Source organism: Hipposideros armiger, unplaced genomic scaffold (genome assembly GCF_001890085.2).
Source record: "Hipposideros armiger isolate ML-2016 unplaced genomic scaffold, ASM189008v1 scaffold_11, whole genome shotgun sequence".
In the NCBI taxonomy this organism is placed as follows: domain Eukaryota; kingdom Metazoa; phylum Chordata; class Mammalia; order Chiroptera; family Hipposideridae; genus Hipposideros; species Hipposideros armiger.
In genome coordinates this window covers 8,329,140-8,354,924 of record NW_017731361.1, presented here as the reverse complement: position 1 = coordinate 8,354,924, position 25,785 = coordinate 8,329,140, and the positions used below count along the sequence as shown (strand labels likewise).

Below are 25,785 nucleotides of genomic sequence, written 5' to 3'. Positions count from 1 at the left end.
CTCAGATATCTGAAGAGCTTTGCTCTGAAGGGTGGACTGGCTCTCTGTCAACCCAGGGAATGAACAGGTGGACAGTTCAGGAAAGCAGATCTAAGCTCACAGGAACGAGGAAGCCATGCTCATGAGAGCTGCTAGAACTTTCCCAGGAAGAGTCCAGTGCAGACTGAAGAATCTTAAGAATCCAGCCCTGGCAGGACATTAGACATGAGGACTTCCCTTCTTTTTCTTTGATATTTCAAAACTAATGCATGGTTATAGCCACAAGTCAAACCATACTACGCCATGGCCCCACATCTCACGGTACCTCGTGTTACTATATAGTTTGGTGTGTGTGTCTTTCCATACTGTTCACTATGCCTACACAAACGTATATTAACATTAACGGGTGAATATGATTTTATGTTTTCACAAAACTGAGATCATACCATACACATTACTCTGCTCAGTAATAAAAACATCCCTCTGGGTCAATTCATCTTCTTTGCAATAGCTGCAGATATTCTAAAGTATGGGCATACTATAACTTATTAAATCTTTCCCCTGTTGTTGGGCATTCAGGTTCTTTCCAGATTTTGCTACAGTGTGTTGTAGCTAACAATGCTGCAATAAATGTTCCCAAACATATATTATCTCAAACTGATGTTTTGTGTTTGTAGGATAGTTTCCATTAACGTAGGATTCGCTAAGTTAAAAGATGTGTACTTTGTTTTAACAGCTACTTCCAGACCACCTTCTGAAAATCTTGTCGCAATTCATACTCCCACCAGCAAATGCCCATTTCTCATACTATCTCCAGGATAGGATTTTATCAGTCGCTGTAATTTTTGTCCATCCAAGTAGAGACATGACCGAGAAGGTAGCATAATGTAATATCCTTAAACGAGTACCTATCTCAGCTCCGAGCACTCGCGCACTGGGTGACTTTAAGCTAATACATATAACTGCTTTGTGTTGCAGTTATTCTCACTAGTAGAAAAAGGTATGATGTGACTACCTCTCTCATAAAATTGTTCTAAGAATTAAATGAATTCATAGTTATAAAAAACTTATAATAGTGACTAGCATATAGTAAAATTTTTATAAGTAAAGATGAAAGATTAAAAGATTAATAAGATTAATCTATAAAATGAAAGATTAAAAAATCTTAATTTGTATCTACTTAACTGCAAATACGCTTGGGCATATTTCTGTATATTTCTTGGTCATTTGCCTTCCACCTTCTCTAAATTTTCTGTTTATATCCTCTGCCCATATTTTTATTGAGTTGTCTTTGTATCAGTTTTTAGGAACTCTTTGTATACTATAAATAGTAACCCTTTTCCTGTCATTTTTGTCTTCCATAAATGATTTCCATTTTAATCCACTTCTTTTTAAAAATCAGTGTATTTTTTAAAGTTAACATAGAAATCTCAGTCAGTACAGAATTATAAAAATAATTTTAAACTCATGTAATCTCATATTCCAAAAGATAGCCACAGAAAAGAGGTTGTAGTATGGAAACCCTCCCATTTACCCCTTTAGATTCACTGGCTCTCAGCCTTGGATCTTGGTCATGTAGAGGACTTTCAAAATAGTACCAGTACTAGGGTTCTACCTCACAGGCATTCTGACTTAACTGATCAGTGATGGGGCCCAGGCATCAGTTTTTAATAAGAGGTCTCATTTGATTCTAATGTGCATCCCGGGATGGGAAGCAGACAAGCAATCCTGAAAAGTCATTCATGTGTCCATTTGTTCCTGAATCAGTGTCACTAGTAATCACTACCACCATCTGTTGGCGGGAGGCAGAATGACATTTAGCTACGTATATAGCTTTGTTCATATCTATGAAGGGCCAGGTTTCAAAGTTTTTAGGGATACATCTTTGTATACAGCCACACCTTTTTAGTGTAATGACCTCTCAGCGAATTTCTAACTCTAAGGTTCTTGAAATTGGTATCGAATTTGTATTTATCTTCTTAATTCTGTATATTTCACAGTAATAAATGATAGAATGTAGTATGATACTCCTGACGTCTTACCAATCCTTGGTCATTAAAGATTCAGTGATATTTATCCTAATCGTTAATAGGAAAAAGTGTGCAGATAGACTTAAGAAATGCTTTCATCAATAGTAGTTGAAAAACAAAAACAATTTTTGTGATTAATCCAAATCAAACTAACCAAAAATTAAACCACTGCCTTTTCCCATCCCACCCCCTTTCCCACCTATAAGCATTAATTGAAATTTTCCTCTACTGGGATATTTTATTTATTTTTTTGAAATAGTTTTTTATTAAATTTATTGGGGTGGCATTGGTTAGTAAAATTATATAGGTTTTAAGTGTATATTTCTATAATACACCATCTATATATTGCATTGTGTGTTCACCACCCAGAGTCAGTTCTCCTTCCATCACCATATATTTGACCCCGTTTACCCTCATCTACCACCATCCTCCCCACTTACCCTCTGGTAACCACTGAACTGTTGTCTGTGTCTATGAGTTTTTGTTTCTTTTTTTGTTTTGTTCCTTTGTTGCTTTCAGTTTTATATCCCAAATATGAGTGAAGTCATATTGTTCTTGACTTTTTCTGTCTGACTTATTTTGCTTAGCATAATAATCTCAAGAATCATCCATGTTGTCTCAAATGACATTATTTCATTTTTTATAGCAGAGTAGTATTCCATTGTGTATATATACCACATCTTCTTTATCCAATCATCTATTGAAGCACACTTTTATTGTTGCCATGTCTTGGCTACTGTGAATAATGCTGCAGTGAACATCTGGGTACATATATCTTTATGGATAAAGGTTTTCCGTTTTGGGGGTAGATACCCAGAAGAAGGATTGCTGAGATGTATGGTAATTCTATTCTTAATTTTTTGAGGAACCTCCATACTGTTTTCTATAGTGGCTGTACCAATTTATATTTCCACTAACAATGTATGAGGGTTCCTTTTTCTCTACAGCCTCTCCAACACTTGTTATTATTTGTCATGTTGATGATAGCTATTCTAACAGGTGTGAGGTGATATGTCATTGTGGTTTTGAGTCACATTTCCCTAATAGCTAGTGAAGATGAGCATCTTTTCATGTACCTGTTGGCCATCTGTATGTCTTCTTGGGAGAAGTGCCTGTTTAGGTCCTCTCCCCATTTTTAAATTGGATTGTTTATTTTTTTGTTGTTGAGTTGTATGAGTTCTTAAATATTTTGGATATTAGTTCCTTATCGGAGGCATTCTTTGCAAATATCTTCTCCCATTCAGTGAGTTGCTTCTTTGTTCTGTTGGTAGTTTCTTTTGCTGTGCAGAAGCTTTTTAATTTGATATAGTACCATTCATTTATCTTTGCTTTTACTTCCTTTGCTTTTTGAGGTCAAATTCATAAAATTCTCTTTGAACCCAAGGTCCATAAGTTTAGTACCTGTGTTTTTTTTTCTATGCAATTTATTGTTTCAGTTCTTTTTTTTTTTTTTTAGCCTTAATATCTATTTTGTTTTTAAAGATTTTATTGGGGAATTGAGGGAGGGGTACAGACAAGTTGCTGTCCTTTTGTTCTTCAGTCTAGTTGTGGAGGATGTCGCTTCACTGGCCCATGTTGGTATTATCATTGCACTCTTCCCGGGTGAGGAAGTCGCTTGCCGGCCATTGGATGGCCGCTCACAGCGGCTCACGGCAGCTCTCAGCGGCTCTCGGCAGCTCACGAAAGCCCACATCAGCTGCCGGCCAGCCCCACTGCAGCCTACACCGTCGCTGGCGACTGACGGCAGCCCAGCTCCAGGTGGAGCTGTTGTTCACCATCTTAGCTGTAGAGGGGGCAGCATCACTGGCCCTCATGTAGGATCTGAACCAGGGCCCTGCTGCTCAGAGCTGGCATCCCAAGACAACTCTTAACTAATGCGCCACTAGGCTGGCCTATTGTTTCAGTTCTTATGTTTAGGCCTTTGATCCACTTTGAGTTAATTTGGGTATATGGTGACAAATAGCAGTCTAGTTTCATTCTTTTGCACATGGCTTTCCAATTTTTCTACCACCATTTATTGAAGAGGCTTTCTTTTCTCCATTGTATGTTTTTGGCTCCTTTGTTGAAAATTCTCTGCCTATATATATGGTTTTTTTTTTCCTGGGTTTTCATTTCTGTTCTATTGGTCTGTGTGTCTGTTTTTCTGCCAATACCATGCTATTTTGATTATTGTCACTTGGTAGTACAAATTGAAGTCAGGGAGTGTGAGACCTCTAGCCTTGTTTTTTTTTTTTTTATTTAGGATTGCTTTGCTATCCAAGGTCTTTTGTGAATCCATACAGATCTGATGATTTTTTTTTGTTCTATTTCTTGAAAAAATGCCATTGGGGTTTTGATGGGGATTGCGTTAAATCTGTATATTGCTTTGGGTAATATGGCCATTTTATCTATGTTGATTCTGCCAATCCATGAACACAGAATATCTTTCCATTTCTTTGTGTCTTCTTCAATTTATTTTGCCTTATATTGGGTTGTCAGAAAAGTCATGATGCATTTTGCAACAAAAAACATAGAAAAAAATATGTCATGACTTCTCCGACAACCCAATAGTTTTCAGTGTATAGATCCTTCAACTCCTTTAAGTTTATTCATAGGTATTTTATTCTTTTTATTGCAATTGCAAAAGGAATTGTTTTTTTCATTCCTTTTTCTGAAATTTCATTGTTAGTATATAGGAATACAATCAATTTTTGTACATTGATTTTGTGTCCAGCAACTTTACTGTATTTGTTTATTGTTTCTAATAGTTTTTTGGTAGAGTCTTTAGCATTTTCTATATAAAGAATCATGTCATCTGCAAAAAGTGACAATTTAACTTCTTCATTCCCATTTTGGATACCTTTTATTTCTTTCTCTTGCCTGATTGCTCTGCCTAGGACTTCCAATACTATGTTGAATAACAGTGGCCTGTCTTGTTCCTGATTTTAGAGGAAAATCTTTCAGTTTTTCACCATTAAGTATGATATTAGCTGAGGGTTTGTCGTATATGGCCTTTATTATGTTGAGGTACTTTCCTTCTATACCCATTTTATTAAGTGTTTTAATCATAAATGGATGCTGTATCTTGTCAAATGCTTTTTCTCCATCTATTTATATGATCATATGATAGTTTGTTTATGTAGTGTATCACATCGATCAATTTGTGTATGTTGAACCATCCTTGTGCCCCTGGAATGAACCCCACTTGATGTGATTTATAACCTTTTTAATGTATTGTTGTATTTGATTTGCTAGAATTTTGTTTAGAAGTTTTGCAACTATATTTATCTGAGATACTGGTTTGTAGTTTCCTTTTTTTTTTTTTTGTATAATCCGTACCAGGTTTTGGTATCAGGGTAATGTTGGCCTCATAAAATGAGTTGGGAAGTATTGCCTCTTCTTAAATTTTTTTAAAAGAGTTTGAAGAGAACAGATATTAAATCCTCTTTGAATGTTTGGTAGAATTCACTAGTAAAGCCTTCTGGTCCTGGACTTTTGCTTTTGGGAAGGTTTTGGATGATTGTTTTAGTTTCCTTACTGTTCATTGGTCTATTTAGATTTTCCAGTTCATGATTCAGTCTAGGAAGGCTGTATGTTTTTAAGAACTTGTCTATTTCTTTTAGGTTATTGAATTTGGTGGCATATAGACCTTCACAGTATTCTCATATAATCCTCTGTATTTCCATGGCATCCGTGGTATCTTCTCTTTCATTTCTGATTTTGTTTATTTGTGTCTTCTCTTTTAACCTTAGTGATTCTAGCCAAGGGTTTGTCAACTTTATTAGTCTTTTCACAGAACCAGTTCTTTGTTGCATTAATTTTTCCTGTTGTCTTTTTGTTCTCTATTTCATTTAGGCCTTCTCTAATTTTTATTATTTCCTTCCTATTGCTGACTTTGGGTTTCATGTGTTCTTCTTTTTCTAGTTCTTTAAGATGTAATGTTAGGTTATTTATTTGGGATTTTTCTTGTTTCTTGAGATAGGTCTGTAATGATATAAATTTCCCTCTTAATATTGCTTTTGCTGCATCCCAATAATTCTGATAGGATGTATTTTCATTCTCATTTGTTTCGATGTATTTTTTGCTCTTTCCTTTTATTTCTTCTTTATCCACTACTGGGATATTTTAAGATGTCTTCTTTTTTCATGTGGAATTACACAATGTGAAACATCGAGGGAAATAACAGGAAAGGCAGTGAACAGGGAAACACATTTTGAGAAATAACAATGTTGGCAGAAAATGGAAGTGTCTGGGAGGAAAAATAAAATAAAGCTGGCAGAATTACAGTCTGCTGCATGGGCTGGTAATTAGATAGTGAGTTCATATTTTGAGGGGAAGATGTTTTTCCTCTTTTCCATAGAGAGGCCAAAAGAAGTCAAAGACACTGAGAGCACAAAATTGTTAGTCTGCTATAAAAACCATCTTTGATGCATTAGGTTTAAAACATATATATATATATATATATATATATATATATATATATATATATATACACACACACATATATATATATAAAAATTCCTTTTATGGGTTGTGTGTTCTTATAGCTGACAATAGGGGATAAGTCCCCCCTACCCATCTCCATCTCTCTTCCATATACAGTAAAACCTTGAATTGCAAGTAACTTGGTTTATGAGTATTCTGCAAGATGAGCAAACATTTCTAATACATTTTAACTTGGTAAATGAGCGATGTCTTGCAATACGAGTAGTTTGTTCCTGGAACAAATTATGCTTGCAAACCAAGGTATTATTGTATATACATTTTAACCCAGAACAGCTTTATGACAGTGAACTAGAACTTCTTGCTACCTTTTGTGGAAGTTAATAATGGGTTTCTTTTAGCCACCCTAGATTTAGACTGTTCCACAGGGTTTCCTTGGGAGCTGGGTTTCTCAACCTCAGAGCTGTTGACATTTTAGATGGGATATTTCTTTGTTGCCAGGCACTGACCTGTACATCGTAGGGCACTTAGCATCATTCTTGGCTTCTCCCCACTGGATGCCAGTAGCACACCCTCCGTTATGACAACCAAAACTACCTCCAGACTTTGTCGAATGGCAAAATTCCCCACAGCTAAGAACCACTGATTTAGAGAATTCTTATGGCTCCATTTTTTGGCAGGTGAGTTGTCACCTCAAAAACAATTTACCTAATTCCCCAATCTCAATTAGAGCTGTTTTTTTTAGTGAGACAATATGTTTTCTTCTCTTGAAACAGCATACATCTTTTTATAGCATCAGCGACAGTTTAGAACAGTATATCCACTTTGAGCCATTTAATGTCTTTCTTCCCTATTAGGGTTTCGGTGTACCACTAATCTGTTTTGTTCACTCTGTACACATACCACCTAGAGCAGTGATTGGCACTTAATAAATGTTTGTCAAATGAAAGAATATAATTCTAAGACATTTAAGAACCTGAAGCACAAAGTCTGCCTTGCTCCAAAGGGGTTTTTCTTCTCAGGCTTATTTCAATCTCTATGACAAAGCCAGTAATAACAGAAGAAAACAGGGACATATTGAGGCTGGTGAAGGGTGTGATTGGGGAAATCTAAAAATTATATTATTTGGATAGGATTCCCTGGGGGTTTTGGCGGAGTGCTATTGAGTGGCAGTTTCATTCTGGAAACAACAGCTCTGATATGTCACTATAAATCGGAGCCAACCTATCACTCCTGCTTTTTGAACTCCGTCCACCATTGATCATGGAGGAAACAAGTTTTTTGACCAGGGTGAGGCTTAATGCTTCGTTAATTCCCTGAGAGGAAACGCCCCGGGACCCAGAGAGATGTGCGTTTGGAAAATAAACCTTACTACAGATAGCACAAGAGACACTTAAATGCTTCTTTTCGTGGTCTTAAAAAATGGAATGAAGATGCATATTTTTAAAAATGAAAAATGACTGGCATTCTTCTGACTGAAAATGGGAAGTAATTTAATTTGTTAGTGGTTTATTTTATTTGACAGCCTTTGTACATACTCGATTTGGTTTGTTACACCGAATTACCCTTTAATAATGGGTATACATAATGCCAGACTCTGCCCCCCAGGTTGCTTTGATAATTGGATGAACAACCATATTGTTCAAGGTTTTCATGACAATGTGGACAGAAGCTATTTGGAAAACTAACCAGAAAAACCTTCAGCTTCTTTTTTTTCAATGGAGTTAGTTGCTACTCAGTGACCAGTTATTCCACTAGCCACTTTTCCTGAGGGATGCTATGTTAGGATGCTATGTTAGGGATGCTGTTATAGAATTTACGCTAAGTTCTATATTCATGACTGAATGTCCTCGGTGGATGGAAAGGATGCCTAAACCCCATAGCCAATAGAAAAAGTAAAAAAACTTGCCTTAGGCAATCTCTCAGAAGGGACCATTGTTCTACACTTGGAAGTTAACTTGTAAAAATTCTAATAATAGCTGCCGTAGGGACTGGAGCCAGATTGCCAGGTTCAAGGACAGCTGTATGACCTTGAGCAAGCTTCATGACCTCCTTTGCTTCAGGATCCACATCGGTAACATGGGAACAGTTTTAGCACTTACCTCTCAAGGTCATTGTGAAGGTTCAATAACAGGGCAAAGTGCTTAGCATAATCCTGGCACACAGTAAGTTCTCCATAAATGTTTCTTTGTTAGATGGTGTGTATGAGGCCCCATGCTAAGTTTTCTCAAGAGAGCTACTGAGAGAGCTGCTAGCTTTAACATTATAGGACGGAGCATCGACATGGAGAAAGGTGAATTGACAAGCCCAAGGCCACGTGGCTGGTAATGGCCCAGCCAGGATGCAAGCCTAGGTCTGCATGACCACAGAAATTCTCTTACACCATAACAACTTCAGATTTGTGCTGTTCCCCACGCCCCCCCCCCCAAAGAATTTTGAAAAGCCATGTAGCTTCCTGAGCATTTGTAAGTAGGCAACTAAACATTTCCATTGTAATGTTAAATAATTACAGAGAATGTGACTTCGGGAGTTTTTTGAGCATAGGCAGTTTAGACTAAAACTATTGTATCACCTTTTTAATGCATCCAATGAAATTGAAATACCATCATAACTAGATACCTGCCAATATCCACTTAAAAGAATATGTGAACAAGTTATTTGAAAGTCAGAACTTTATATTGCTCCTTTTTCGTCTTTAAACATGTATTTTCACTGCACTTCCCCCAAATAAATGTTAAAAGCTTCTTTTTTCTTTTTTTTTTTATCATTTCTACAACAGAAATCAATTTTCCCCTTTATATATGTATGACTACAAGAGTTTAAAATTTTCTTGTGGACTTAATTGTCTCTAAAATTATGAATAGAACTCATTTGACCAAAACAACATAAACATGTAACTCAGACAAGTCATTGTATTAGAAATTCATCTTATGATGAGCTGGGAGTGGGAGCATTGGTGGGGTCTTGATTGAGTGTATCATCCAGTTGTCCCTCCTGGAAGTGTTTATACTTTGGGTGGTGCACCATAGTAAGATTCAGGATGGGTCAGGCTATGTCTTCTATGTCTTGTTTTTGCGAACAGGCGAAGGAGAACCTAGGCTGTTGGGTATCTCCTGAGATGGTTTAATTTTAGGAAGGAAAATGGATGGAAGTTAGAAATGGGGAAACACTTTCCTTTAAAACTGTTCCAGATGGTTTTGGGGAAGTCATCACTTCCTCCTGTTAGAAACAGCTGCTCTGCACCAGCTGCGTCACCTTGGAACAGAGATGTTTACAGGCAGGCCCAATGCCCCTCCCCTTTTCAAGACGAACTACTCCTCTTCCTTGACAATGGAGTCTAGCTGCTGCTTAGCCATTGGTTTTATCCCATACCTACAGTATTTGTCACTAGAGACTCCCAAAGGATGGTTTCTTGAAGGAAGACCAGGGAAAAGCCAGGTGACAAACTTGAAGTGAGCCTGGAATCTGGAACTTTTCTAGCCTCTCTGCCTGCTTTACCGTCGAGTGCTGCTAATGGGATGATATAATCACCCCATATCCTCCACCAGGCCTCAAACCTGGGGTCCCAGAGCACCACGGTCAGGGTTCCCTTGCACCAAGGAGGAGGTCGATAGCTCTCATCTGTTTCTTTTCTAGATCAAACAGCCATGGTTTCAGCTTCCCCAAAGGGCTCATTATGAACAAGAAGACGGGGTTGGGGGCTGTGTATTGTCTGCCCCCATCCTAAGCTTCTTAAGGACACTCTGTGTGGAGACTGACCAGCATATTGTAAATGCTCAGCAAGTGTTTATGAAGATTTAATCTGGGGTCCCTCTGTGGTCATCACATTCCTATATGTTCTTCCTAATTGATGATATGGAGCCCACCCACCTAACCCCATAACCTTGATCTGTCCTGTCAGTCACAATACAAAATAATCCCAATTGTTTAGGGAGGGTGGTGAGGAACACGTGTTGAACCCCGACAAGGAGACATGGCGCAAGCTTGGATTTAAACTGGTGGCAGTTTTTTTTGAAAGGCCCCATAATGCTGATTATGTTGATTGTATAATACTTAAAAACCAAGGACATTCAAATGTCTGTCTGCTTCACTCTATCAGATTTGACCCAAGATTCCTGAACTCCTGAAATTCATTCACATCCCTTCTCTAGATGGACACGTCTCTCTCCTCCCTCTCCGCGTCTCCATCTCTTTCTGTTCTTTAGCTCCTATCGGGCCATCTTTCCTCTCCCAGAGCTTTGCCTGGAATCTGTCGACTTACTGGGGCGCTGGAGGTTGCCATGGTAAACACAGCTGTTGTTTTTTCTCTGTGAAGAGTCAGAGCATGAAGGACTCGATTCCTCACCTCTAGCCTCTCCCTGCTGTGCATTTTCACAGATGTGTTTCAAGTGGGGGCCTCTCGTGGGGGCCTCGGGGGCTTCCAGGATTCTGCTCGGCTCTCACGTGCTGTGTGTCTCTGAAGGGGGTTTTGTGACCCGCTGACTCCGTGTAGGTGCTGCAGGGGACTGTGAAGAATCGCAGGCGTAGTCACCAAATAAGCCATGTGACAGCAACATTCATTTTGTTAGTAAATGGGTTCTGGGAAGTGAAAGATGATCTTGCGTTTCCCAAGAGGAGAGGCAGCAAAGATAATGAGAAAGACGCTGAGGAAGGAGGGATGAAAGAGGGGCGGGGAGGGCAAAAGGAGTAGAGAGAGAAGGGAGAGAGAGCAGGAGGGGTGTCTTAACAGGAAGGGGAGCCAGCGTTGGGCAGCTCCCTGCATCTCCCTTACCGTCCCAGTAACATCTGTGATCCAGCCCCGACTGTTGATCCCTTATCGTCTCCTCCCAGCACCCCTTCCTTACCAATCTCTCCAGCCATGAAGGCCCCTCGCTGTTCCTCCGACACTCTCAGCATGCTCCAACCTCAGCGCCTTTGCACTTGCTGTTCCCTCTGCATGGAATGCTCTTCTGCAGAGATCCACATGGCTCCCTCCCTCACTTCATTCAGGTCTCTACTCAAATGTCATCCTGGGAGACAGGCCATCCATAGCCACCCCACCCACCTCAAATAGCACGCCCTCTGTTCTCTACCCGCTTACCCAACTCCAGTTTTCTTCACGTCTGATATAGAGGAGGGATTCCATAAGCATTTTGTTGAGTGAATAATGAATCGCGAACTTCCAGCCCCGGAACACACACAGTCACACACTTGAACACATATACTCTTGTTCTCTCCCGTCTGAGCTTTTGCCCTGCTGGTCCCTCAGACTAGAACACAGCTGCCTCGCCTCCTCATCCCCAACGTCTAACTGGCGAGTTCCCACCAACCCTTGGCATCCTGCCTGGTCTGATGATCCTCCTTTATGAGGCCTCGCCTGGCTTCCCCAGGTAGACACAGGACCCATTTGGCCAATGCTGCCTGGGCAGTGCCCACTGATCTCCATCACAGCACAGATCATCTGCACTGAAATGTCTTATTTTCTTTTCTCTCTCCCGTGCGCCTGAGTGTGTTCTTCCAGGGCCCAGAATATAGAGCGACTAAGAGCTTAGACTCCAGAGTCAAGGAGTACCAGACATGAGTACTAGCTGTGTGACTTGACATAAATTACTTAACCTTTCTGGCCTCAGCTTCCTCATCTGTGCAACAGGACTCATACTATCTACCAAGCGAAATCCTAGGACATGGATGAGAATTCACTGAGGAATGGCTTGCAACAGTCTAAACAAGCAGCTGGGTGGGAGGATAGTGAATGGGGGTTGTGCTGTTTGAGGTAGGGCGGGCAGGGAAGGCTTCTCTTGGGGTGATAATTGAACAGAGACCTGAACAGTGTGAGGGAGGGAGCCATGTACCGCTCTGGGCTTCTCGCAGCCCACTAATCTCTGTAAGCTTTAGGGCGGGTGAGACTGAGGCTGCTCTCCTGAGCCCTGGGACATTATTCGGCTGATACTCTGACATGATGCTGGTTGTCTTGTCAACAAGGCTGGGGTACTGATCCTTTATAACTAGGGTCCGGGGGATGAGCTGAAACTGGGTCAAGGTCAAGGAGGAGTATGAGGTGCCTGAGGGAGGAGCATAGCCGGATTCCTGCAGGGCAATCCAGAACCACCTGCCCCCTCCAAGGACCAAGGACTGGCCCCTGGTCCCATTCACAGGCAGAACGCAGCACTCAGCTTGTCTCCGAGTTGATTCTGGTCTCATCACTGCCAAGAGGGCTCAGAAAAGAGGGCTTGGACTATAAGTTTTAGGTCCTGCTTGACCCTGGGTTTTGTCTGGTTCTATATTTCGGCAGGAGGGGGGATGTGGTCCTGGGGAGAATGGCTCGGGCACATGGTGTGGGGTGAGGGGAAGCTGTGGGGTGAGAGGCAGAAGTCCGGGGCTGTGCTGACAGCCCTGACCTGACTGACTGCAGACAAGCACTTCCCTTCTCAGGGCCTTAGATTTCCTCATCTGTAGATTTCAGGAACTGCCCGGGATGGTTATTTTCAAACATTCCTTATCCACAGAAATAGTTATTTAAGAAAAACATGATTGAGAATCCAAACATATTAGCAAGAATGATGAGGGGTAAGGCCATAGGCTCCCGCTGCATCTCCCGTCCACAAACACACACACACACACACACACACACACACACACACACACACACACACACACACGACGGCCCTAGAAGAGACTCTGAGGGCCCTTCCAAGATTTAATGTTCCATGATTCAATGTCACATTCATAAAGTACAGAGTCCTTCTAAAGTATTAAGCTGAATCACATGAAATTACTGAGATTTGATCATTGTTGACTTGCCAAAATGGCAGTTTCATATTTGAACCTACTAGTTTCATTTGCGGCAGTGGTGAAGGTTGCTCTCTCAGGAACCAATTGCCCAGGTACAGCCCCCCCAGTTTACTCTCTGGGTGATGTTGGATGCTCACCTCCCTGCACCTCCCCTGTAAGATGGGCAAACCTTGTGAGGTGGGGTGCTGACGGTGCTGAATGAAATAGCGCCTTGGAGTTGGGCGGGAGGGGCTGTCACTCAGTGACTGGGACATAGCACAGGAGCCCTCCGTGACTGTCCTACAGAGAAAGCCCTAATGGCTGCCTGTGAGCCTCACTCGGGGAACAGGGGCCCACTCTTCTCCCTGCCTGGCCCTGAAAGGAGAGTGTGGCCAGAGCACATGGGAAACAGTCCCAGCAGGGCTTCCTAATTAGCGATGCTGTCCAGCTTGAACCACAAGCTTCCTGCTCCTCTTCTGTCTTGTGAGAGGCATCACTGGACAGGGGACAAGCCTTGACCCGGGCACGAGAATGGTGTCGGAATGCCATGAGCGGCAGTCACCCCCCTGCCTCCTTATCTGAGCAAAGCATTCGAGGCTTTCTCCCCAGATACCTCCACGGAGCCCTCCCCGTTAAGTGGTACATCATGGAACGTGTCAGCCTGAATTAGCAGGCAGGCCCATCACATTAAGCGGAAGCTGTGGGCCGGCAGTTCCCGCTTTGTAATGCCTCTTGATCCTGGCTGTCACGCTCCCTTCCCGATCACCACAGGCGCAGGCGGCCTCCACAGACAATGTGCAGTAATGAAGGAGGCACAGAGTACAGTTTAGGAGGATTGGCAGGAAGTCCTCGCAGATTCCATTTCTTCTGTGGCCCTGGGGAGCCTGCTTTGAGCTCTGCTACCTCTGGAGGACAGAGGAACCAGGTAGCACTCGAAAGTTCCAGGTGGGGGTTCTGGTGTGACAAACTATCAAAACATGGCATGTGTTCCTGAAGCACACAGACTAGACGCCCTATGCAAATACCATGAACACCTACAACACCTAATCGAGGTTTCTAGAAGCAGCTTAACCACAGAACTCTGCGACTACCATCACCGTGATCACTATCAATAATACTATGGATTCCATAACATTCTGCTAGCCATGTACTCATGTCACTTACGGAGCATTTATCACATTCTGCCATGGGTAATCGTTGAGGACGGTGTGATAGAGTGGAAAGAGCACTAGCTTTGCTGTCTGGGAGACTGGGATCAAATTCCGGCTGTGCCTCCCATAGCTGGGCAACCCTGGGCCAGTGACTCAGCCTCTCTGACCCTGAGTTTTTTCTTTGTAATAGTACTTGGTGCTAGCACTTCTCGGAGTTGTTGAAACAGTTACCTGAAATGATGTTTGAAGGATGATTGAAACATAGTATAATAAGCCCAATAAATGTTTGCAGGTAGAGTTCCTAAGGGCAAAGTTGCTTTTTGTTTTAATCCATTACAAAGCTTTAAGCTGTACTTTAATTAGTGTATGATAGTGGATCACCTTCCTCTTGAAAATTCTACCTCATTCATCCTCCAACTTGTTCTCCGTAGCACATCAGGAATGATCTGATGAAAATTTTGAAACTGATCATATCACAATCATTAGAATTTTTTTTATTTCTTCCCCTTTCTCTTAGGGTAATGGCAAAAGTCTTTCTTGGGGCCTGCCTCTTACCTACCCTGTCACTTCATCTCCACCATGGTTCCCATCATTCTCTCTGTCTCAACTACACTGACCCAACGATCTTTTATTCTTGCCTTGTTCACCCCCACCACCACCACCACCACCACAGGACCCTTGCACATGCTCTTCTCTCTGACTGGACCATTCTTCCCTCCCCTCTTCGCCTAGTAAACCCCTTCTCATCCTTCACAGGCATCCAATTCATACTTCCTCAGCAAAACCTCTGCAGACCACCCTGCCTGTGTTAAATCCCCCTTGCCCTCTATCCTCTCCTTTGGGGGCACTTAATGCATTTTAAGTGATTTCATATCTGCCTCCTCCGTGTAGATCAGCTAAATGGTTTTGCTCACCAGTTGAACTGCCTAGGACCTTGTACAGAGTTCAGTAAATGTTGCTAAAAGGGTGAGTGGAAGGGTGTACTGGAGGGCAGTTATAATTCATATGAATGAGCTATGAATTATATCATGAAGTGAGTTCTAATTTATGATAATCAGGGTGCAGTGGGTATTGTCATTGTCTTCAGATAGTGTAACCAGAGCCCAGAAGAGGCAGGTTAATTGACCATGGTCACACAGCCTGTCAGTAAGTGATGAATCTGTGATCAGAACCCAGGTCTCCAAGTTCTTGCCATCCCTGGGCTTATGCTGTAGAACCATTATCCGTGACTGGGGTTTGGGCTTACAGAGCCTCTCCCTCCCCTCCCTTTTGCTGGTATTCAGAGGACCCCTGGCTCTTCCTCCATCCATCTGTCAAGCCATCTCTGGTTTCCAGGATATCCAGCACCAGATTTGTATAGCACTCTGTGGTTCCTCTGAATTGTTGTTTAACCTAAAAACTCCCTCAAAAGTGAGTTAAACTCCTTTTTTTCTTTTTTTTTAAAGAAATTTTCATTGGGGAACAATGTGTTTTTTCAGGACCCATCAGCTCCAAATCAAGCAGTTGTTTCAATCTAGTTGCGGAGGGCACAGTCCACCATCCCATGTGGGAATCGAACCAGCAACCTTGTTCAGAGCATGCGCTCTAACCAACTGAGCCACCCGGCCACCCCAGAGTTAAACTCCTTTAATAGTGAGCTGGGGGAATTCTGTTTTGTGAAAGGTTATATTGTTGAGGTAACCACACTTAACAAAATTTAACCTTTGTTTTTGCCTTCTGCCCCTCACCTCTGAGTGGAAACAGACCCAGAAGTTGAAGTCTTAACCACCTGGTATCAAACTACTCAGGGCTCAGTTGCAAGAGAGGACTTCCTTGAAAGGGGGGCAGCATTTGGTCCTTCTATGTCCTTGTTTCTGTTGGTGATGTTTTGTTTTGGGTCTGTCCCCTCTCAGGCATTAGTGTTCTCACTCACTTTCTCAGAAGCCGGCTCACCCAGGTGTAGTCAGACGTGCCCTTGAATTCGAAGAGGGAGTCAGAAGAGTGATGGGCCTTTGTTCACATTTGCCAGAAAGAGCTTCATAGAGAGAGAGGGTGGGGAGACTGTTTCACTGCCTGATTCTCTGACCTGCGGGGAACAAAACATTTCACTCACATATTCTTATTCATTGAACACTTACTGAATACCTTTATATATCAGTAAGACGACCACGTAATTTATTATCCAAACTAAGACAGTTTTGATGTGAAAATGGACACTACCTGGTTGGTACACCAAGACAACAGATATAAACCAAGATTTCCCCAGGTAAAACAGGAGGTTGATGGGTGCCCTGTATATGAATGGCTGGATTTGGCTATTAGAATCTTGGGTGAGTATAGGTTTTCCTAAATCATTAAGGATTGAAGGCAAGGCCAGGATGGGTTCTAGACCTCCAAAGCCATGAGGGATAAATTGAAATCTAAGTTGAACTACACATGTCTAAAATGTTTCCATCACTTTCTCATTAAAAGAGTTTTCATGTTTAAAGACAAACAGTCTGGAACAACAGCTCTGGAAGTTTAAGAGACTATGTCCCCCTAAGATGGAGCCACCCATAGGTTCCTGGGTAAAAAGCTTAGACTCTATAAATCACGGCTAAGTGATGGTGACATTTTTTGAGAAAGGAATAAAACTAAAAGGAACGGAAGGGAGCTCCTTTGATATGGTTAGGATTTTAATGCGTGAAAATAAAGGACACAAACATGAACACTCTTTTCCTAGTGAAGAGCTTTGATTTTAAAAGGTTTTGCTTCTTTTCTATCCCAGGTGCCTGTCTTGAGACCTATGGACCTGATGGTGGAGGCCACCCCACGAAGAGTATTTGCCAATGCACACACGTATCACATCAACTCCATATCAGTCAACAGCGACTATGAAACCTACATGTCAGCTGATGACCTGAGGATTAATCTATGGAACTTTGAAATAACCAATCAAAGTTTTAGTATCCTTTCCTTGGGGCCAGTAACCAGTTGGCTCGAATCAGGTGTGTTCAGGTAAGAGCAGGCTTGGGGGAAGGTGGAATGAAAGGAGCAGCCATAACTAAACACCTAGTACTTGTGGAGAACTGTTCCCGGATGAATTACATTGTCATCTATGGTACTCTTTCATCCTAACAAAGTTAGGGAAATGTTGAATTACAAGTAGTGTGCCAAGACTAGCTCTGGATAGGAACCCTGAATCAGTTCCTTCATGCAGAGGTGTTTATGTGTCATGAATTGAAACTAGATGTGGCTTTAGGATAAGACTATAAGATAAGACCCTAGAGTTCTGTTAAGGGTTCCTTCCTCTTGTTAAAGGATTCTTAAATGACCACAGGTATGCATGACATGTTTTTTTATCGTATCGTAATGGTGAAGATAATAATGGCTGCCATTTATTGAGGTCTAAGCACTACGCTGGGAACTTTCCACGTAGAATTTCATTTTGAGAAGTACATTATCATAAGTTACAGCTTGATGCATTTTCACAGTCAGAGCACACCTGTGCAACCAGCATCCATATCAAGAAACCAAAGTTGATTCGCAATCCTCACGTCCCCCTCCTTCTCCTATTCAGTCTGTCTCCAACAAGAGTACATTTGATACAACTACCCCATAATGTCAACATTATCCCTTGCTCAGCTAAAATTTAGAGAAGTCAAGGAATTGCTGAGTGAGCCAGTATTTTCACTGTACTATATTGACCCTCTATGTCATATTTATTTATTTATTTATTTATTTATTTATTTATTTATTTATTTATTTAGTATCTTTCATGGGCTCCATCTCACCACAAACCTGACTCTTCACTTGAAACCCCACTCTCAGTTAATGGTCTCACCACCCAAACAGATGACCAACTGACGTAGATGTCAATATTCTTTTCTCCCACCCACCAACCTCCCCACCCCCAACCTAACCCACCCATGAGCCCTGCCTTTGCATCCTCTAAAATATATCTCAAATCAACTCATTTCTCTCCATCTCTTCTCTTACCAGCCCATGCTAATATAGGCCACTGTTCTTGCACCTGTGTGACTGCAGTAATCTCCTCTCATTCTCCATTCTTTCCTGCTCTCTTACCCAGTAGCTGTTCCCATAACAGTTAGAGTGGACCTTTCGACATGTAATTCAGATATCATCCCTCCCCTGCTTAAAACACTCTAGTAGCTTTCCCATTGAACATAGAATAATATCCAAGTTCTTTACCTTGAACTATAAAATTTCACACACCCTGGACCCTGCCTCCCTCTGTGGTATCCTGTCGTATCACTCATCCCTAATTCCCTCTGCTTCGGCCAATTAACCTCTTTTCTGTTCCTGTATAAACCTTGTTACTTCTAGTCTTTGCATTTGCTGGACTCTCTTTCAGGAATATTCTACCCCCAGAGTTCGCATAACTAACCCCATGTCGTCACCTAGACTTTGATATCATGTCACCTCCTCAGAGGCACTTCCTCCCATTCACTCCCAAGCACAACCCAATAACCCTCTATCCCTGTTATCTTCATAGTATTTATCACTGTTTGAAGGGTTTTTTTTTTAATTTGTGTGTTTGGGGTTTCCCCATATTTGGATGTAAATTTCGTGAGAGAAGGGACTTTGTATGATCTTTTCCTGTATCCCAGTACCCAGTCAGAACATTCTGACATAGAAAGTACTGTCTGGGTCGAATATGTCAAGTTTAAAGTACTAGGTCATCAAAGTGGAGCTAATCCAGTAGGTAGTTAATCATAAAATCTAACCTGGAAATTTTACTTTAAGAGGATATTAGTTACAGTAAATCTCTGAGTTTTCTGATGTAGAATAAACCCCTTAATGGCTCAAACACATAAAAGTTAATTTCTCTTGTAAAGTCCAATATTGATGATCTCCATCCACAGACAGCTTCCTCCAATCAGTGACTCAGAGATTCAGCTTCCTTTCAAATGTCACCATATTCATCTGCATCAGGACAGGAAAAGACCGTGGTAGACCACATATGGGAGAGTCCTATGAGCCAGACTCTAAAATAGCATGCATTCCATTGGCTAGAACTCTGTCACATGGCCACCTCTACCTGCAAGGCAGGCTGGGGAATGTAGTATAGCTGTGTGTGCATAATTTTTAAAAACCTGGTTTGGGTGGATAGCTAGCTAGTCTCCACCACACAAGAGTGCTCAGTAGTTGCCCAAGGCCTTGCAGGGAAGGCAGCTCTAAGCGGTGGAGGCGATTATGGAGATGCTGAGAACTGACCATCAGGACCATGACTGGCATGTTTCGTTGCTCACAGAGCAGACGCGACACACTGCCTCAGCCTGCGAGCATCTGCCTACAGATTTGGCCTGAAAGTGCAGCTACTAATAGAATGAGTGTGGGTGGTGGTTCCCTCTCTCCCTTTAGTCTATTCTAAGAGCCAGAAATCTGCTCAGGCTCAGCTGCTGTCACTCCGTGCTGCTGCTGTCCCCAGTCTAGGTGACATGTTTTCTGAATTTTGCCTCTAGGCCTTCAAGAGGGAGGGAAGTTTCTTGAGGCATTTTGGGAGACAGATGCCTTGGGGAGAATGCAAAGGGGAAATATTAATAGCACAATTTAGGTTATATTCTGCAGATGTGTGACAGCCTGCCAGATGCCGGCATACAAATGAGACTGTGCCATTCACCCTTAAAGCAGCCATATGTAAAATAATCATTGTCATCATGAGAATGATGATAACTGATATCTATATAGTTATTTTCAACCAGACCGCCCTAAGCACTGAGCAGACTATACAAACTGGGACCCTTTTGCTTATCATCACTGAAGCACAGCCACCTCTGGGGTAGGAAGCGGCCATCTTTCAAAACAGCCTCAGAAAAACACCAACCACCAGGCAGGACTTATTCAATCCTAGGTTGTTTGACGCCATTTCTACAGTGCCTCATGGTTCAGAATTGAGTAACGTGGGGTTCCCAAATGTGGTATGAATACAACTGAGATGGTAGGCAAGGTGCTTCTAAGCACTACGTGGACATTTCTTGTTTTCATAATTATATATTTATGATCGTGAATATTAGAAAACACAGCTGTCATATCAATCCTGTGATTTCATGGGTACTAAAAAATTCATTTAAATTACAAAGTAGGCGTATATAAAGTATTAAGTAAATACTAAGACAAGTGGTCTTGCCTTATAGTTTTTTAAAAAAAAACAGTCATAACTACCAGTGACTAGTATTTGGTGTGACATTGGCATTGTGGTTGAGAACACAGGCTTTGAGCCTAACAAGTCCGAAGTTCTCACCCAGCTATGTAAGCTTTAACATGTTCCTTAACTTATCCAAACCTTTATTTCATGATCTGGAGAACATGAAATTATTAAAGAGGATTGTGAGAATTTTTTTAAAGGTGTTTACACACACATACACACATGCTTAGGGCAATACCTTGCTAAGTAAATGATCAATAAACAGGAACCAATGTGATCTTCATTGTTAGAAGGACAGGGCAACTAGAAAACTGGAATGTTAGAATAGTGGATTCAGTTCTACTGAATTCGTTATCTGGGTCATCTTCTCGGTTCTAGACTCCCCCTCTGGTTCTGGACTTGGGCGCTCCTTATGCCCTAGTTACCAGATATTTGCAGGATCTCTGAGGTCCGCGGCCTTGTGGTCAGCGCCATCTCAGAGTGAGTCATTTGTAGCCTCGTGGCAGCTGGTCTTGAATTCTATCCCTCCATCCATAGCCAGCCTGACCCTGTCTTGTGTGTCAGGTTCTGGTTTAAAGTTGTTAAACTTTGGCCTTCCTGGGTTAACTACATCAGGACAATAATAACTCATTTCTAGGTGACTTTTAGGGCAAGAGGCAGCCATGACTTTTCAGTAAAGGAAAGTTGCTATAGAAAGATGTTGCTTCCTTATGAAAACTGTACTATACCTAAGATCCTTTGAACTCTCTTCTCAGGACTAAGAACAAGTTGACCTGGGCTTTTACCTACACCAATGTGGGACCTATTAAATAGACCCATATCAAATAAAAGTAAAGATACAGCCCTCAAGAGCTGTATACTAAACACCTAATTTGTGCCAGGCAGTGCCCGGTGCTGAGGGATACAAAAGTGAAAAACAACAAGTTGTCTGCTTTCAGAATGGCTTGCATCAAATAATCACACTAATGAGTATATAATTACAAACTGAAATAAGTCACGTGAAGAAAGGGAATATGATTATGTGGATGCATTTTTTTTTAAACCTGAAACAGACTAGGGAATAAAAGAAGGCTTTGTGAGGAACTGGTTATTGAGTTGAGATCTGAAAGAGGAAGCGTATAAGCTAACATGGCAAAGAGGTGTGGAGAGATTGGTCCAGCATGTACAAAGGTCCTGTGGCTGGAGGGAGCATGGCATATTGGAGGAGCTGTAAGATGGCCACTGTGACTGGAACCCAGAGAGAAGATAGAACATGGCATAGCAAGGCTAGAGAAGGCCAGCAGAAGCCACACCTTGCGAAAGTCGTCTGCTAGGCATGAGAAAGAGCATTTCTCTAGGAGAAGCCAGTGGGATAACAGGGGTATTTCACCTTTGAGCCTTGGTCAGCCCTGAACATCAGCTTCTTTTGTCAATTGAGCTGAGGTCCTTTTGGAGTTGATTCCCTGGTCAAGGGGCCATAGAACCTCAATTCGTGGCTTCCAGCTCTGTCGCTCTTTAGTACCATGGACAACGGCCTTCTTTTCACTCCCGTGGGATTCTGCCACACAGGCTTTGACAGAAGCTGTAGGACCTAGTACAAATTCCTCTCCCTTGTTGTGGCTGTGGCTTCCATCCACAAATGTACATACCCACTGTATCAACCCCAGACTGGCATTTAGTGTAAAAGAAGAGCATTTCTCCCCACGACGTATCAAGCATGTTGGCCTGTGTGTGCTGGGGTAGCCCCTTCTTCCCCATGTTGGAGGTAGCCTTGGTGGGTTTTCCCGGGCTCAGTGCCCTGCTTGTGTGGCTGCTGACACTCTGTGTCTCAGGCTGGATCTAGAGCTTTATGAGGCTGCGGATTTCTCCCCCCACAGGGCAAGCCCTTTGGGCCTCATGTTGTCAGGGCAGACGGCAAGAATGCAAATATGAAGACTTCTTCTGGGTTTCCTGGGCGTCCTCAGAGCACATAGCTTAGTAGCTGGGAATGCGCACGCTGGATTTGAATCCAGCTTCATCTCCTAAAATCTGTGTGACCTTGGCAAGTTGCTTAACATTTCTCTGACCCTCAATTTCCTCATCAGTTAATGGAGATAATAATACCATCTATTCTATACAGTTGTGAGGATGAAATGAAGTAACCATGTGAAATACTCAGAGTGCCTGGCAGAGAGAAGGCTCAATAACTGGTGGTTATTATTTGGAGCATTTCCCCAGGCCCCTGTTCTTCTTACCTTGTTGCTTGGAGCCTGTTCTCTACGAAGAAAGTGATAGGCTAAGTGATTCACTGTAAAGGCCTGGCATCTTGGCCTGTTGACCTACAGAAGGCTACTCAGTCCCAAGGAATTACAGTAAAATTCATAAACATTTATTGAGCACTTACTATGTGCACTGGAGATGCCGAGATAAATAAAACTCCACCCCTGACATTATGTCCCTTGTAACCTTGAGGGTGGGTGTATCAGAGAAGCAAAGCTATTAGGGGAGGAAGGGAGGGAAGGAGAGAGGGAGAGAGAAAGAGAGAAAAGAAAGGAAGGAAGGATGAAAGGAAGGAAGGAAGGGAGGGAGGGAGTGAGGGTAGGGTCAGGAATGGAAACCCACAAGCAGGCTGGGGTTTCTGTCTCCAACTCTCCTGGGAGAATATACCTTGTTAACCCGCCATAACCAGAAACATCCTAGAAAGGGAATGCTAAGGTGTATAGTTCGGTCTTACCAAGTTAACATGTCACAGAACCATCAGAGTGAGTATTTGGACAGAGGGAGACCGACATGTCACCACACTAGGGAAGATGAGTCTAACAGGTTTTTGAGTCAGTTATGTTACATCATTTCCTGTAGTTGTCTTCCTTTTTTCGTAGACGAGTTAACTAGTTCAGAGTCATTTGAGATTATGAACTGGTCACAGGATTTGGGATTAAAATGTAGGTCTCTCTTACTCCATACTCCAGTAAAATATGCTCTATCACACTGTGTCAGATAACTCAGATAATTATAATAACATGTATTAAGTGTTCTCACAGAGGTAGTTCAAGGTGCTACGGAGGCACCGGGTAGGAAGGATCATGAAACGCCTGGAATGCTTCCTAAAGAAAGTAACATCTGACTTGACCATTGAAGGAAGTATTGGGTGTTTTCTAATGGTGGAATTTCAAGCTCTGTGTTGCCTGAGTAGGAAAAAGTCTGTGGTTATCAGACTTGCAAGTGCCGCCCCCTTCCTCTCCCCCATCATAAAGGCTATTTCAGCCCAGTGTCTGTTGCAGCTCGATACATACTTAAAAGCAGTAACTAGTAGGGCACCATAGATCTCTCTGTCATTCCTCCTCATATTGAGCCCAACAATTGGCAAACCCTCCATGAATATTTGTGCGTTGGCTTTTTATGCTATTAAAAAAGGAGTGTCCCTTAGCGTCCCCTGGAAGTCTCCAGTGTCTTGTCACCAAGCAACCCGTCCATTCAGCTAACAAGATCTGGATGCTTTGTAATCATTGCTTAATAGACAAAGATTAAATTCAAACTTTGGAAAGGAAAAAAAAAAACACCTTAAAGCAATTGATGTCCCCTACAAGGAGATCCAGTGGATAGTCAAGGCCAAGGTCAGGCTATTTCCCACCTTCAGGTTCCATATGCAAAGCCTCAACAGCTTTTGGACATGTTATCTTACCAGGTAAACTTAGATTCCACTCTCCAACGTGGCCTGCAAAAAGGCCTCCTGCCTGGCTCGCCTATCCTTGGTAGGCTTAGGCAGGATGTGGAAAGAAAAGAAAAGGAAAAAAAGAAACAAAAGAAAAACCTTGTGAGTATCAGCAAAAGTAGCGGTGATAAATACAGACGCATATAAGAATAGTCACCTTGAAAAGCCCACGAAACTAATAAACTATATAAGAACTGTCCTCAGGAAAATATATGCTTTCTTTGGAAGATGGGATTATTCAGTCCACCATAAAACCACCTAATAAATAACTTTTTCTCCATTATCTTTGATAATCAAAATTCTCCAAGGCTGACAGAATAAATAAATTATACCCATTCAAAGGCAAATATATTGAAACCCAGAGAGACAAAATGACTTTGCCAAGTTCTCTGAGCAAAATAGATTTGAAATTAAAACTGAATCCCAATTTCCTGACTCCATTTTGTTATAATCACAGTATTTATCACAATGTTATCTTGAACTTTACCTATAGAGATGAGACTTTTGGTCTTCAACTCTCTCATGGATGATTCTAAGCCAAGGAAACTACTTTTTGTTTAATGTTTATTTTCTTTATTTAGTGATATGTATTCATGTAAAGATTATAAAATGTCCTATAATCTCGTCACTTAATTTTGGAGTATATATAGGTGATTTACATCGCAATTTTAATTTAGTGCTAGCTAATTCAACTAGAAGGGCTCAGAAAAATGACTAAATAAGGGAACAAAAGAAAAGGGAAAAATTTAAGTCTTGATTTATCCAGGAAGCCATCTCCTGTTCAATCTAGGAAACACACACACACACACACACACACACACACACACACACACATACATACATATACACATACACACATGCACATACACTTTCCCTCTCTCTTCCCTGCTTTATTTTTCTGCTTAGCAGTTATTACTATCTAATATATTGCATATGATATTAATTTACCTTGCTTAGTGACCATCTCACCTACTAGAATATAGGCTACATGTATCAGGGAGGTTTTTTGGTCTGCTTTGGTCATGGCTGTGTCCCCTGCACCCAGAAGAATACTGGCAGATTCGTTGGGAACATTTGTGCAATTATGTGGAGGAATGAATGAACAAATGAATGAGTGAACGAACCTAAGCTACAGTTACTAAAGGTTAACTTACATGCTTGCCTTAGACTCTAATTCCCTGTAAGATATAACTACATTTCCCTCCTGTCTGTCCCTCCCCTGCCTCTCTCTCACACTCACTCGCTTTTTTATGTGGCTGTGGTCAGATTATATCTCTTTCGTATCTAACTTTCCTCACCTAAAATTATAGATAGATAGATAGATAGAGCAAATATTTTTTCTCATCCTAAAATACTACAACCTCATTAAACGAAAATGTGGAAATAATAACTGATAATTTAAAAGAAAAAAAATTCATAGACCCACCCAGACAGAACAATCACTAACATTTGGTATCTTGCCTATTTGCTCATTATTTTCAGAATATAAGTTTTAAATGACCTATGGTCATATTATAGATAGAGTTTTTTATACTATGTTTTTAGCAGCCCTGAAATGTCATTGCATGAACAATTTAATGAGACACATAAAATTGACATGTCATTTCCTTATTTCAATAGATAGAGAGATGTCAGTCTTTTATAATGTTGCATTGC

General features: G+C 41.6%; 1 protein-coding gene across 1 annotated transcript in view; it reads left to right on the top strand.

The window, feature by feature from the left end:
* Positions 1-25,785, top strand: part of LOC109392769 (serine/threonine-protein phosphatase 2A 55 kDa regulatory subunit B beta isoform-like) — a 120,237-nt gene that overhangs the window by 36,730 nt on the left and 57,722 nt on the right. The window contains exon 4 of the mRNA XM_019661417.1: positions 17,079-17,256. Within this exon, the coding sequence (XP_019516962.1) occupies positions 17,079-17,256 (178 nt within the window). The remainder of the gene's footprint in view (positions 1-17,078; positions 17,257-25,785) is intronic.